General features: G+C 34.5%; 1 protein-coding gene across 2 annotated transcripts; it reads left to right on the forward strand.

The window, feature by feature from the left end:
- Window positions 1–2,923: 2,923 nt before the first annotated feature.
- Window positions 2,924–13,480, forward strand: prlh2r (prolactin releasing hormone 2 receptor). 2 transcript variants are annotated; one of them, XM_068214467.2, is made up of 2 exons: window positions 2,924–3,152; window positions 9,393–13,480. In XM_068214467.2, exon 2 carries the CDS (start codon window positions 9,417–9,419, stop codon window positions 10,530–10,532), a length of 1,116 nt encoding a protein of 371 aa, XP_068070568.1. In that variant the 5' UTR covers window positions 2,924–3,152; window positions 9,393–9,416; the 3' UTR covers window positions 10,533–13,480. The 2 variants fall into 2 exon arrangements, with proteins under 2 accessions (XP_068070568.1, NP_001108619.1); NM_001115147.1 differs by lacking the exon at window positions 2,924–3,152 and having other exon boundaries at window positions 9,414–10,534.
- The last annotated feature ends 303 nt before the right edge of the window (window positions 13,481–13,783 follow it).

Raw genomic sequence — 13,783 nt, forward strand, 5'->3', positions numbered from 1 at the left:
TGAGATTCTTGTGTGACCTTTGTAGTGGTGCATACTGATTTTTTTTTGCCCAGCAGTAACCAATAGATGTCAGTATTGTTGAATATGGATGAGACATCACTTCAGGGCATTCCAATCATTATATTGTTCAAGCATCATTGCTTTGTTCCACACCGGCTGATTTAATTCTAGAAAAAAAAAAAAAAAAAAAAAAGAGTTATTATTTATATATATATATATATATATATATATATATATATATATATATATATATATATATATATATATATATATATATATATATATGGCCTGACTTCTTTGTTTTCTTGACGTTTTATTGATCAGGTTTTCTGTAAACCTGCTTGGAATTTCCTCCACAGGAGTTGTTTTGTGTTTACAATATTGTGAACAAAGATTGGTCATTATGGATGCTGAGAAAATACAACAGACCAATGCTTTGTTGAACTTTTTTCAGCATTCGATTGATTTGTTTTGAGGAGTTTTCACATTACTGTAATGACTTTATGTTTGCGTCTCTAAACTTGCGAATATGTTGGAGGTTAGATGTGATTGATTCATAGAAACCTATAGTGGACAAAAAAGAATGAAGAACATTTTGCTAACTTTCCATTTTATTATCAAAACATTCTCTGACTGTGTAAAACATCCTTTTTAAAAATGTTTTTAAACTTATTTTCTTGGCTATAAAACATTGAGGAAACATTATAGGAAAGTTACTTTTGATTTTTTTGTTAACATTTCATAATCACAAGTGATAACATTTTTAGACAAATGTGCAGCTAAATGTTTAAAAAGAAAAACGTGTTATGAACGATGTTAAACTAATGGTTTTAAAACTATTAGAGGCCACATAACTTTGCAAAAATGTTACTGGATGAGTGTTTTTTCAAACAAAGGAAGAATCTTGCAAGAACATTCAGAGAATAGTTCTTGGAAATGAAAAACAAGTTGTAAAAGCATTGTGCTAATATTTATAAATATCCATGATATCACATACATATACAGTTAAAGTCAAAACTATTAGCCCCTCATTGAATTTTTTTTTTCTCTTTTGAAATATTTACTAAATGATGTTTAACAGAGCAAGGAAATTTTCACAGTATGTCTGATAATATGTTTTCTTCTGGAGAAAGTCTTATTTGTTTTTATTTTAGCTAGAATATAAGCAGTTTTAACTTTTTTTTTATAAACCATTTTAAGGTCAAAATGATTAGCCCCTTAAAGCTATTTTCTTTTCTCGGTACAGAACAATCGTTATACAATAACTTACCTTATCCTGCCTAGTTAACCTAATTAACCTAGGTAAGCCTTTAAATGTCACTTTAAGCTGTATAGAAGTGTCTTAAGAAATATAGTAAAATATTATTTACTGTCATCATGGCAAAGATGAAATAAATCAGTTATTAGAAATGAGTCATTAAAACTATTATGTTTAGAAATGTGCTAAAAAATCTTCCATTAAACAGAAATATATATATATATATATATATATATATATATATATATATATATATATATATATATATATATATATATATATATATATATAYATATATATATATATATATATATATATATATATATATATATATATATATATTATATATATATACATATATATATATATATATATATATATATATATATATATATATATATATATATATATATATGTGTGTGTGTGTGTGTGTGTGTGTGTGTGTGTGTGTGTGTGTGTGTGTGTATGTGTGTATTAAATGTTACAAAAATCATTAAATATTTATTTATTAAATATTTATTTCTTACTTATTGTATGTAGTTTCAATTTAAATTATAACTACAGTCATTATTGTTTTTATTACTATTTGCATGATTATTAATAGCAATAATTATTATTAATATTAATGTTAGAGTGATTTCTGAAGAATCATGAGACTGTAGACAGGAATGATGAAGCTTAAATTCATCTTTAAAAACACTGAAATAAATTATTAAATTACAGAACAGTGTGCATTTATTGTGCAATAACATTTTACAATTTTATATGTAGTTTTGATTAAATAAATGCAGCTTTGGTGAGCACGATAAGCTTATTTTAAAAATATTTAAAAGTCCTACTGACTTGGGTTAAAAAGGTACAGAAAAAAAATATTGAAACCATTAACCCAGTTTCTGTGTGGAGTTTGCATTGCATGTTCTCTCTGTGTTGGCGTGGGTTTCCAGCGGGTGCTCCGGTTTCCCCCACAGTCCAATACATGCGTTATAGGTAAATTGGGTAGGCTAAATTGTCCGTAGTGGATGTGAATGGGTGTGTGTGGGTGTTTCCCAGTGATCGGTTGCAGCTGAAAGGCCGCTGAGTGAAATATATGCTGGACAAGTTGGTGGTTACTAAGCCGAAAAGAAAATGAATGATCAGTTACTCATGTCCATATCTGGCCAAATGTTGGGTTAATACAACCCAGCATTCTTTGAAGTGTAAATATTTAGAGATAAAATGTTTCAGGGGAAACATTTTAATGTTGTTAAAGACCACATTCTTCTGTAAGTATTATGCTTCATGAATATTGGCTCCTGCACGTGTGTTCATAACTTTGAGAGAATCTGCAAGAATGTTCTGGAATGTTTCCAGATATAAATGGGATCGCGCCATATGCGTTCAATTATCACTACAACCAAAAAAGGCGAAGTGTAAGTCCAGTAGGTTTTAGTTTAACTTGTTTTTATTTTACATAATGTTAAATGTAATTAAATGCGCCCTCTGAATAATTATAACTTAATGAAGGCTATTTAAAATGATTCCTCTTTTTTACATTCAATTTATTAATATATGTATTGCTTAGATATGTACACGTGTCATAGGAGAAGGTCTGCAAAATCGCATTTCGAACAGACAAAGCAATCTGTTTCATATCATTATACAAGTAGGCTGGTCGTTCACGTGTGCGCACTGCCGTGTGTTGGGGATCTCCGGTCAGCAGCGCGCGCTCTTGTCGGCGATCTTCGCGCTGGATGGACACGAGTTGTGAAGCTTTCATTCGGGAAATTAACAGCGGGTCTTATTTAATCACGGCAATATATTTACGCGACACGTGAAGAAGTGTCACCTATATATTCATTTAGAAGTGCTTTTGGATCATGCATCCTCCACTGAAGAAGTGACCAAGAGGACAAAGGTGGGCAAAATATCGTTTGCTTTGAAATAATGCAGTGTTTTGTAATAACATTTTAATTAGCAAGCTAATTTAAAAGCACTGAGTCATATCGAAAAATTAGATATTTATACTGTAGAACAAAATAATCAGTAAATTTATTTGTAGCCTATAAAGATAACGAAAACAAGCCCATTGCAGATGTGCATTCACTGTAATTTGATGGATTTTAGATTAAACATTTCTTACACTGAAATAAAAACCCAAAGGTGTTTTTGTCCTGTACATTTCTTGCTTTTTAAAAGAGAAATTAAGTGAAGTGAGACACTCATTACTCTGAGATGTCTGGTTGCAGAACTGAATTGAATCTGTCTTTTAGGTGTGTGAGAGCTGGCTCCACCATTACAACTGTTAGATTACCTCTCTAGTGCTGCATGAGGAGAGAAAGATTTTAGTCATACAACTGCTGTGTAGAGGTGTGCTGCTGCTGTTCATACAGTCTCCCTGGATGCAGTGGATTAATCTGATGGTCCAACAAATCAGTCATTATATTGTCTTTGAAAGAAAAAAAAAACAGGCTCGCAGGATGTTCTCATTTTAATGTTGGCCATTATTGTTCATTAATAATGGAGATCTCAATAATGCATCAGGTAAAACAATCAACAATGCCCATTAATCTTTTCTCTTTCTATTTAGAATTTTGTGCTATTATATTTGCTGCTCAATAGGGGGCATGTTGTCACAATTTTTAAGTAAACATTGACAAATTACATTTTGTTATTTGTCAAATTAGGACGCTTGTTCCCCCACTAAATGTAGGGTAATTGAATTTAGGTATAATTTTTTAATCTCACATTTCTGCCTTTTAATCTAAGTTGCAATTATTGCACATATTTTAGAATTCTCACTTTTATCTTCAGAATTGCTCGTTTGTGTCTCAGACTCAGACGGAAATGTGAGACAGCCTTAACCCGCAACTGCAAGAAAAATGTAAGAATTGCAAAACAACCTGCATGAAGAAAAGTTGCAAATCCAACTTGAAATCGGAGGAATAAAAATAATTTATACAAACTCAGAACTACTAACAATGAAGCCAAAAATAAGAAATAAAGCTTATAGTTGACTCATAGTCTAAATTCTTTTTTGTGTGTGTGTGTGTGTGTGTCAGAATGGTGAGACGGCCTAAACTCACAACTACAAGAAAAAAACAATCATAACCGTGATCCAGTACTCAAAATTGTGAAATATTCAATTAAACAGATATTGTTTGTATTCATGAATATTAATTAGGGCAGGGTGAATAATTTAAATAAAAATTGCAACGCTGTGAAAACTGTGACACACGTCAAGAAGAAACAATACAAGAAATCCAGCCTGATCTCACAAACAAATGTAACTATTTTACGTCAGCGTTACCTATAATTCTTATAAATTTATACACTGTAAAAATACTCGGTTCCACACAATTTAATCATGTTGTCCTAATGCAAACCTACTGAGGTAGCTGATTGTGTTTACAAATTTAAGTTAATTGAACATAAAACAATTAAGTCCCCCCCAACCCCATTTCATTAAAAATTTTATTTCAAGTAATTTTAAATAAATAGTTTGAACAAGCAGCAAAAGTCATTTTTTTAATGGTTGGATTTCATTCATATGAAAATGTAAAATTTTTAAAAGGATGCTTGGCCCCAAACCTTTCCCCCCATAGGGGATGAGAAAATCTTATTAAAATGTACAAATGACATTGTATAGATTCATATTAACTACTAAACAATGATACAGAAATTGCCCTACAATTGTGTTGGGAAATCCCCATAGTGTTGTGTTAAACAAAAATTTTTAACTGGATTCATTGATTCAGTGTGACTGATTGACAATAATGCCATTATTACATGGCCTTATCTGAAGGATTTAATTCAAACATTTCACTTAAGTTTGTAGCCGAAAGCAGCATTTCAATTTCATATTGTCTGAATAAACTGATTTCGATTTGAATGTGATTTTGTGAAGTTTGTCAGTGAACTATGACAAAATACCGCATGAAAATTGCCTTTGACTAATCACCAAGCCCTATCTATCTCACACAGCCATATCACCATGCTCCCCAAGACCATATACTCACATATTGTGAGGCCAGCCGGAAGTACTCAACCTGCGGTCTGTGTGAATCCTAATGCCCCAGTAAAGTGAAGGAGACACCATACTGTCAGTGAGCACCGTCTTTTGATTGAAACGTTAAACCGAGGTCCTGACTCTCTGTGGACTTTAAAAATCCTATAGCACTTCTTGTAAAGAGAACCACAGTGTCCTGACCAAATTCCCTCCATCAGCCCTTACCCATCATGGCCTCCCAATCATTCCCATCCACCGAATTGGCTCTATTACTGTCTCTCTCCTCCACCATTAACTGTGTGTGGTGATGGCACTGGCGTCATTGGCCTTTGGCTGCCGTCACTTAATGCAAGTGGATGCTGCCCACTGTTGTTAGTGTGGAGAGACCCCCCTCATGATTGTGAAGCGCTTTGAATGTATGGCCATACATGATAAACGCGCTAAATAAATACTCATTGCTTACTAATATTAATGTAGAATTTCTATTTCACAGTTATGATGTATCTCACAAATCCTCTTCTTGTAAATGTGGAAAATAAGTCAGAATTGTGAGTTAAAAAGGTAGCTTATTCTGCTACAATGCTAACAATAAGCTGTTATGCTACAAAGTGTTCAAATATGTGACATTATTGCCTTTGCTGAACAGAAACATTCTGTCTCAGCAGCAAGTTCAGCGTGACTCATTGACTTCTTCCATTCACCCTTTACAGTGAACGCTTGTAACTCTGAACATCTAACAACTTGTAAGAGTCCTCGAACAGACAGAAGCCAAAACGTCTGCTGAAGTTGTTCAGTTCAAGCCAGCATTAAAGAGACTTCTTCTCCATAAGTACATATGAGTGGCCGTTAATGGAATTTTATTGCAAAGAGATAAAAGTGGATCCTCAGTGCTCTACAGCTTTTAGGAGATGAAGACTAGAGCGTTTCGCTATCTCTTATGCACAATCCAGCAATGATTACCCCGAATTTAAAAATAATAACATACAGTCCTGACCAGGCATCATTTCAAGACGTTATCTGTACATCTTCACTTTCATGAGGACAGAGAACACAGATTAAAGAGATTCTCTCGCTGTGATGTACACTGTGGTCTGTTCGGGTTACTTAAGTCTGTCCTTTATACTGAACACACAAACAAGTGAACCACAGTGGACATCCATTTCCAGGCCGGCGTATAGTGGTCTGTGCTGATATCAAAGGTCATTCAGATCTGAGGAAATACTAAAGTATCTTCATGAGAAAATGCCCAACCAATACATGAATTCGTTTTATTTCACTCCTGCTGAAACAGCGGTTCAAAACTGGGAGGTCATGACCTCAAAACTGGGTCAGAGGTCATTTCTCACAAAATTCAGGGTCACAGAAAATACGACCCAGACTACATTGAATAAGAGGGATGTGTACAAGGCTGACCACGTGTTTGGTGTGGTGAGTTTGTTAGTATGAAATCTATTTATTCCTATTATATCATTGAGCAATACGCACAAGAGTTAATATTCATTGTAGTAATTGTAATATTTTAATATAGTAATATTTATTTGTTAATTGTGACATGACGTGAAGTGGCTTCCAGGTCCAGGTCCTCTATTAAACTGCATGGGAGACTCAACAAATGGTAATAATAAATGTTTACAAAGCATTGTAATACTTTCGAAAATCACGATCGCAATATATCCATGCATAATATCTGATGGCCAGAAAGTGATCATTTTTTTTTAATTGTTAAAATATTGGTGTCTGTGAAGCAGCAAGTCCAGAGACTGTTATGTACACCATGATTTTTATATGAAATTCAAATTCAATGTAAAACTTTGTCACAATTTATGCTATTAACTACTGGCTTGTTACCGGTCTATTAATAAAATATTAGCTGTTCATTAGTGGTTATAAAATATGATCTCATTCTGCATTCCTAATATTTTCCAAAACCTAATCCCAACTTCCACATTACTAACCATTAATAAACAGTTAATTGGCAGTTTATTAGGCTAGTATTGTTAGTTAATGGTCCGTTAATACCGTGAATTGTGACCAAAACTAAATGTTACCAAGATCACTTTAATGAGAGACTTGACTAAAAAGTTCTCATAAATGTATATTTTCTCAATTCAAATGAGTAGTAGTTTGGCCCCGGAAACAGTATTTCATATGTCATGACTTAACAAGCGAATAAATCGTTTTTAACACTATATGGGTCATTCTTTAATTACGGGCACTTTTATGTCCTTTGAATATATATATACATATACAAATTTGTTCAAATTGCTCTTTCCATGTCAAATTTATAATAAAATTTCCTTTTAAAAAATGTAATCCCTTTCTATTATATATATTTTTCATATATTCAACCTCCTTTTAGGTGTCAAAATCACTGTTTAAGCACCTTGTTGAGTTTTAAACTTCAATAATGTAAATAACATTTTAAAATATTATTTATCCGGTAACTATTAATGAATCCTAATTAAGCACTAAGGAAATATGGAATCTGAGGGTATAAATCTTGAAATATGGAATGTGAGCGTTTAAAAAAATCTACATAGAACACCTCTGACAGATCTACCTTTTTAATAAATACTTTCTCTGGAATGCGATATAATTAGATATGTTTATATTTACACATCAAACTAGTCAGCATCAAAGCCAAAACTAATTTAGTAAAATAACAGAGATCATAGAGCAAAATGAGTACATCTGAATGAAAATATAATAACATAGTAAAAATATTAAATAACATTTTAATAGAGGAAAAAAAAACTTAAAATATTAAATCTAGATAAAAATTTGTAATTGTAATTTTTAAAATTTAAATTCACATGTATTCCTAAAGATGTTAGGTGAATTTTATTTTAAATGTTATCTTTTAAAATGAATATAGCTGTTTAGAGTTCCTGTGAATTGCTTTGAAGTGTGCATTTTTATACGATATTTGACTAATCTTTACCGAAACATGAAGAGAGGGTGGGTCTGTGTAGCTCCTCCCTTTTTTAAAAACAGCCAATAGCATTTTGTTTTATCACACCTCTGCCAGTGAGAGTCAATGAGCTCAAGGGCATCAAATGAAAAGCAATTGAGAAGCGTCTAGGAGGCAGGACATGTCAGATTTTAGAGAGCATTTGATTGGTCAAGATTTAATGAGAAACTGTGTGTATGTATTTAATTTCATGGGACCAATTTGCTTAAAAGCACCAAAATCACATTGTTTATATTCACTAAGAAATGTATCCAATGAGTCATTTTCATCAACGCAATAGCCTATAGTGACCTGACATATGGTGCGGTAGCACTTCGGGGCGCCCGAGTTCGAATCCCTGCTCAAAGACATTTCTCGACCCTACATCCCTCTCTCTCTTCCACTTTGTTGATGATCACTGTCTGATTACTGTCCTTGCTAATAATAATAATATAAAATTTTATTTAGAGTGCGCTTTTGAAACAAAGTGATCCCTGAAAAGGAACATAAATAACGAGAGGAACACACTGTAGATATCAGATTGCATATATAATCAGGAGCAGAACCATGAACTGATTTAAAAGGTAATATCAAGGTTTTAAAATCGATGTGTGACTTAAGAGGCAACTCATGTAAGTATAGGGGAAAAGTATGAATGCGATGGTGTATGAATTAACACACATGCGGCAGAGTTTTGAACATATTGTAAAATCTTAAGTAAATTGGCTTGTAGACCCTCAAATAAAGTGTTGCAAAAATCTAAACAACAGGTAATAAAAGCATGGACAAGCCTTTCAGCGTCTGGTGTTGAGAGAAAAAGAAGGATGTGGACAATGTTCCTTAAGTGATAAAAAGCGTTTTTAAAATGAGGTTTCAGGCTAAGTTGAGCATCAAATAGAATACAGATAATAAAGGCAGAAAGGCCAAAAATAAATCTTTAAAAAATATTCATTTTCCAAGGCTGTACTCATTTATGCTGAGTATAAATATATCAGTAAAACATTACTGAAATAGATGACATTTCGGCAGCCATTACTCCAGTCTTCAGAATCTAATCCATTAATGCTATTAAATAATCAAGCTACTCATTTTCTTAATTCTAACCACACAAAAAGAGCTACTGTGCACATTAAACAAATATTCACTTTCTAGTGACATGCTACATTTCTGTTTACAGCGTTTACATTTATCTCAAACAGGTGTCTGTTTATTGTCCCTGCACCATGGCGGACATGGATGACCTCCACAACGAATCCCGGAGAAACATCTCTCTAGATTTATCCTCCTCATCCTTCACCGGACTCCAGCTGCTGATGGATCTGAAGCCACTCTTCATTCCACTGTACACCATGCTTGTCCTGATCGCCTGCTCTGGAAACCTGCTCCTCCTCATCCTCATCGGCCTTAACAAGAAACTCCACAGCACCACAAACTTCCTCATTGGAAACCTGGCCCTGGTCGACCTGGTCATGTGCCTGTTTTGTGTCCCCCTGACAGCGTTTTATGCCTTTGATGAGCGCGGCTGGGTGTTTGGCCAGTTTATGTGTCACTTTGTTACTTTGATGCAAACTGCGACTGTATTCGCTGCAGTCCTTTCGTTGACCGCCATTGCCGTGGACCGATATGTAGTGGTCGCCTACCCAATTCGGCGGCGTGGAGGTCGTTGGTTTTGCGGATGGCTGGTGGTTAGCATATGGCTCTGTGCACTAGCGATGTCAACTCCCACCGCTTTACACACAGTCTACTTGGATCTCAGTGAAACAGGCCATGAAATGGCGGTCTGTGAGGAGTTCTGGCATGGTCAAGAGCTCAGTCGTCTGATATACTCTTGTTTTTTCCTGCTTCTGTCTTATTTTGTTCCTCTGGCTGCAGTTTCCATATCCTACTGTGCCATCTCGTGCCACCTGCAGCACAGAGCTACACCTCGCCTCATGGCAGCTACACCTTCCAACCAGGAGAAATGGGGACGCAAGAGGCGCAAGACATTTCGCCTGCTGCTGGTGTCTGTTCTGTCGTTTGCCTTCTCCTGGCTCCCACTGCAAATAGTAAACCTCATTCGGGATCTGGACACCGACTTCGCCATCCTGAGCAAGAATCACGTCAATGTGATCCAGGTGTCGTGCCACTTGCTGGCCATGAGCTCGGCTTGCTACAATCCTTTCATTTATGCTTCACTGCACAAAAAGTTCCTGTCATATCTGTGCCACAACATGTTTCAAAAACGAAAAGCTCACTGCACACAGAGCAGCATCACCACCTCCAGCCGAATGACTCGCTTGAACACTTGTAGCACTCTGGCTGACATTCCCATGGCCATTAGTAAGACTTCACAGGATTGAGACTTTTTTCTCTCCTCCTCTCAGATGTTTGAGAGTGATCAGCCTGAGACTGATCAGAACTGATTTGTTAAAGCAGTGGCGTTTTGACAAATGCTATAAAGTGAAAAGCATTTTTATCTGCTAGAACGTTAAACCTTTGAAACTAATTTAAGGATCAGTCTCGTGAAGTGTTTAGGAGTTGTAAGCAAATATGTTGCATCTTCTGACCAGTAGGTGGTGCTGTGGCAAAACTGCTTATTTACATTCAGGTCACACTTGTAATGACATATACCTACACTGTAAAAAATCTATGAAAAATTAGTCATGACAGCAAATGTTTTAAGTTCATTGTAACTTATTAAACTAAACTATTCATGTTCTAATTTAATTTGATAAGTTACACAAGCTGTTTTAGGTTAGTTTAACATAATATAAGTTCAATGGACTCAAGGTTAATTTGATTCAGCTTAAAAATTTAAGGCAGCCAGGATTTTTTTTAAACTGTAGTATCTTTTTTTCTGAATAAGCTAAATGTTTGTAAAGATACAGCCTTGTGTCTTTTGTAAAGTGTTATTTGTCATATTTGTGTGCGCATTAGTAATCAACACAGGCTCACTGAAAAATCTGCCTATAATAAGCGGTAACACTTTAATTAAGGTTACAATTCACTGTAATAACAAACCATTAACTAATATTACTAGCTTAATAAACCGCTAGTTAGTTGTTTATTAATAGTAAGGTAGAAGTTTGGTTTAAGTTTTGGGTAAGATTAGGGATGCAGAATAAGATCATGCAAACTAACGGACAGTTCGTATTGTAACAACAGGCAGGTAATAAGCAAGTAGTTAATAGCATGAATTTTGACCTAAAGTGTTACTAAAAAACATACTTCAACGAATGTTTGACTGCAGTTTCTAGGTAAAATGAATGCTAAACATCAATATTACACCAACAGTAGCTGCTTTTCACACTTTACAGGGACATATTATTGACAAATAAAAGATTACTTTTGAGCAACCACAAATATATAGCACAAAACACCTTAACAATCTCCATGATTAATAATCTAATAGATCTGTCTCCTTATAAACAACTTTTCTAGCGTGGTCAGTTTGCTTGGTAGCACACCTTGTACAGTACTGTACTTCAAAAAACTTTGCGTTCAAAAAAGATACACAAAAGAGATAAAAGTAATGTGAAATACATGGCAGGGGTGCACTTTTCTATTAAGTTTGCTTTTAAAAAACACTATTGTTTGGGTTTAGAGAGGGGTTTAGGTCCATTTTTTGCTTGTCTAGGTAATCTGTATGACAAGCCCCACCTTTTCATGGATGTTTACAAAAAAAATGTGTATCTGAAACATACAAAAAAAACCTTAGTAGCATATTTCACATTCACAAAAGTGTAGATGGCATCTTCTGCTGGATTTTTCATCTAAAACGTGCAACAAAACATACCTGAAGCACGTATTCAAGGTTGTTATAATGTAGACTGAGGCACGGTGAGCCTGAGTTGTTATTATGGGTTTGAATAAACATGCTGAGTTCTTAAAGGGGACCTATTATGCAAAAATCGCTTTAAAGGGGTTTAAACAAAGTTGTTTTACAACAGTTTGTGAATGTAACCAGCTTTAAAAAAAATTTGTAATCACACTTCATATAAACAAACACACTTTGTTTGACATTCTCTCTTTGTATTAGTCATCATAGGGGGAAAGCCCTGCCCATTAGTGACAATCTTTCCCTCGTTATCATAGGATGTTAGTCTTGTTTTTGAATCTGCCATTATGCTGACACAGGCAGTGTTGCCAGATATAGCTGACTTTGCAGCCCACACGCTGTCCAAAACTCGCGCAAATAGACAAAAAACGCCCAAAATATTAGATTAATATTTAATTTCGTTTTAATTCATTTAAATCTAAATTATTAGTTACTTTAACTGTCATAGTTTTTAACCATAAAGCAACCAACACAAACAGTCACAGTCAGAACATAACCGGATCACTTGGAAACATTGCCTCCCTCTCACCAACACACTGCACTTATTGTTGTGTATTACACTACCTGTTAAAAATGTTTACTTTCGAAATGGCGTAAAAATTAATCCCATTTGGCGATTTAAATTCATTTGAACATAATTAGGTTATGCCTGTCAATCAGACAAAATCTGTTCTTGCTCTTAAATGCAGAAAAAACAAGATCAATAAAAGTGTTGTGATAAACCGCTGTGAGTTTAACTACGGGATCTGCTTGAATGCACATGCACGTGAAGGGGAATTAGATTTTGCTACTTTCCTTTGCAGGTGCATGGGCCCGCGCAGTTTGTGCTTTGCACTGGTCACTACTAACTGAATGGAGTAGGAGCACACAGATATGTTTTGTTAAATAAGTTGCTTATAAAATTTACATTTCAAAACCGCCCAAATTTGTCACCCTGCCTATGCCATTTTTACCCGCACTATCAAATTCAAAACCATCCAATCTGGCAACACTGCACATAGGCATTTGTAGCTTCACTCTCTTTTGAAAAGAAGCCTAGGAGCACAATCTCATTTAAATGTAAAGAGACAGTCACTAAAATCTCACAATTAGCATTAAAGCATAAAAGGCGCAGTTTCAAAAATTAATAAAACATTATTTGTGTGGTATTTTGAGCTGAAACTTCACACACAGACTCTAGGGACAGCAAAGACTTATGTTGAGTCTTGTAAAATGGGGCATGATAGGTCCCCTTTAACTTTTTGTTACCATGGTCTAAAAGATGATCCGAGTTTATTTTTGTAAAAATCAAAGCATGTTTGTAAATATATGTTATTGTCTGTAAAGCTTTGCTTTTTGTATTCTGGAATTAAACAGCCTGAGTGCAAGAAATTGCTATGTGTGAACTGAAAAATGTATGTATGTTTTAAATATTAAACATCTGAAACAAATAGACCACACTCAAATAAAGGTGTTCTTTTGCATGTGGCTCCACAGACGAGCCATTATTGTTTCCCAAAACTTCAATGGAGAGCATCTACACTGTAAAACCCAACAGTCAACTTTATCAAGTAAAATGAGTGTAGTTAACTTAGAATTGAATGAAAATAAAATTCTACTGAAAAGTTTTGAACGCAGTGTTGAAGGCAATGATTTATTTAAATACCTCTTTACTTCAACTTAAACTGAGTAAATTCACAGTATACGTATTTAGTGTAAATTAGTTTTTTAACATAAAGAGTTTGAGCTACCTTAACTTTTTGGGTTTTACAGTACTCAGTTGTCTTGAGTTCT

Source organism: Danio rerio, chromosome 17 (assembly GCF_049306965.1).
Source record: "Danio rerio strain Tuebingen ecotype United States chromosome 17, GRCz12tu, whole genome shotgun sequence".
In the NCBI taxonomy this organism is placed as follows: domain Eukaryota; kingdom Metazoa; phylum Chordata; class Actinopteri; order Cypriniformes; family Danionidae; genus Danio; species Danio rerio.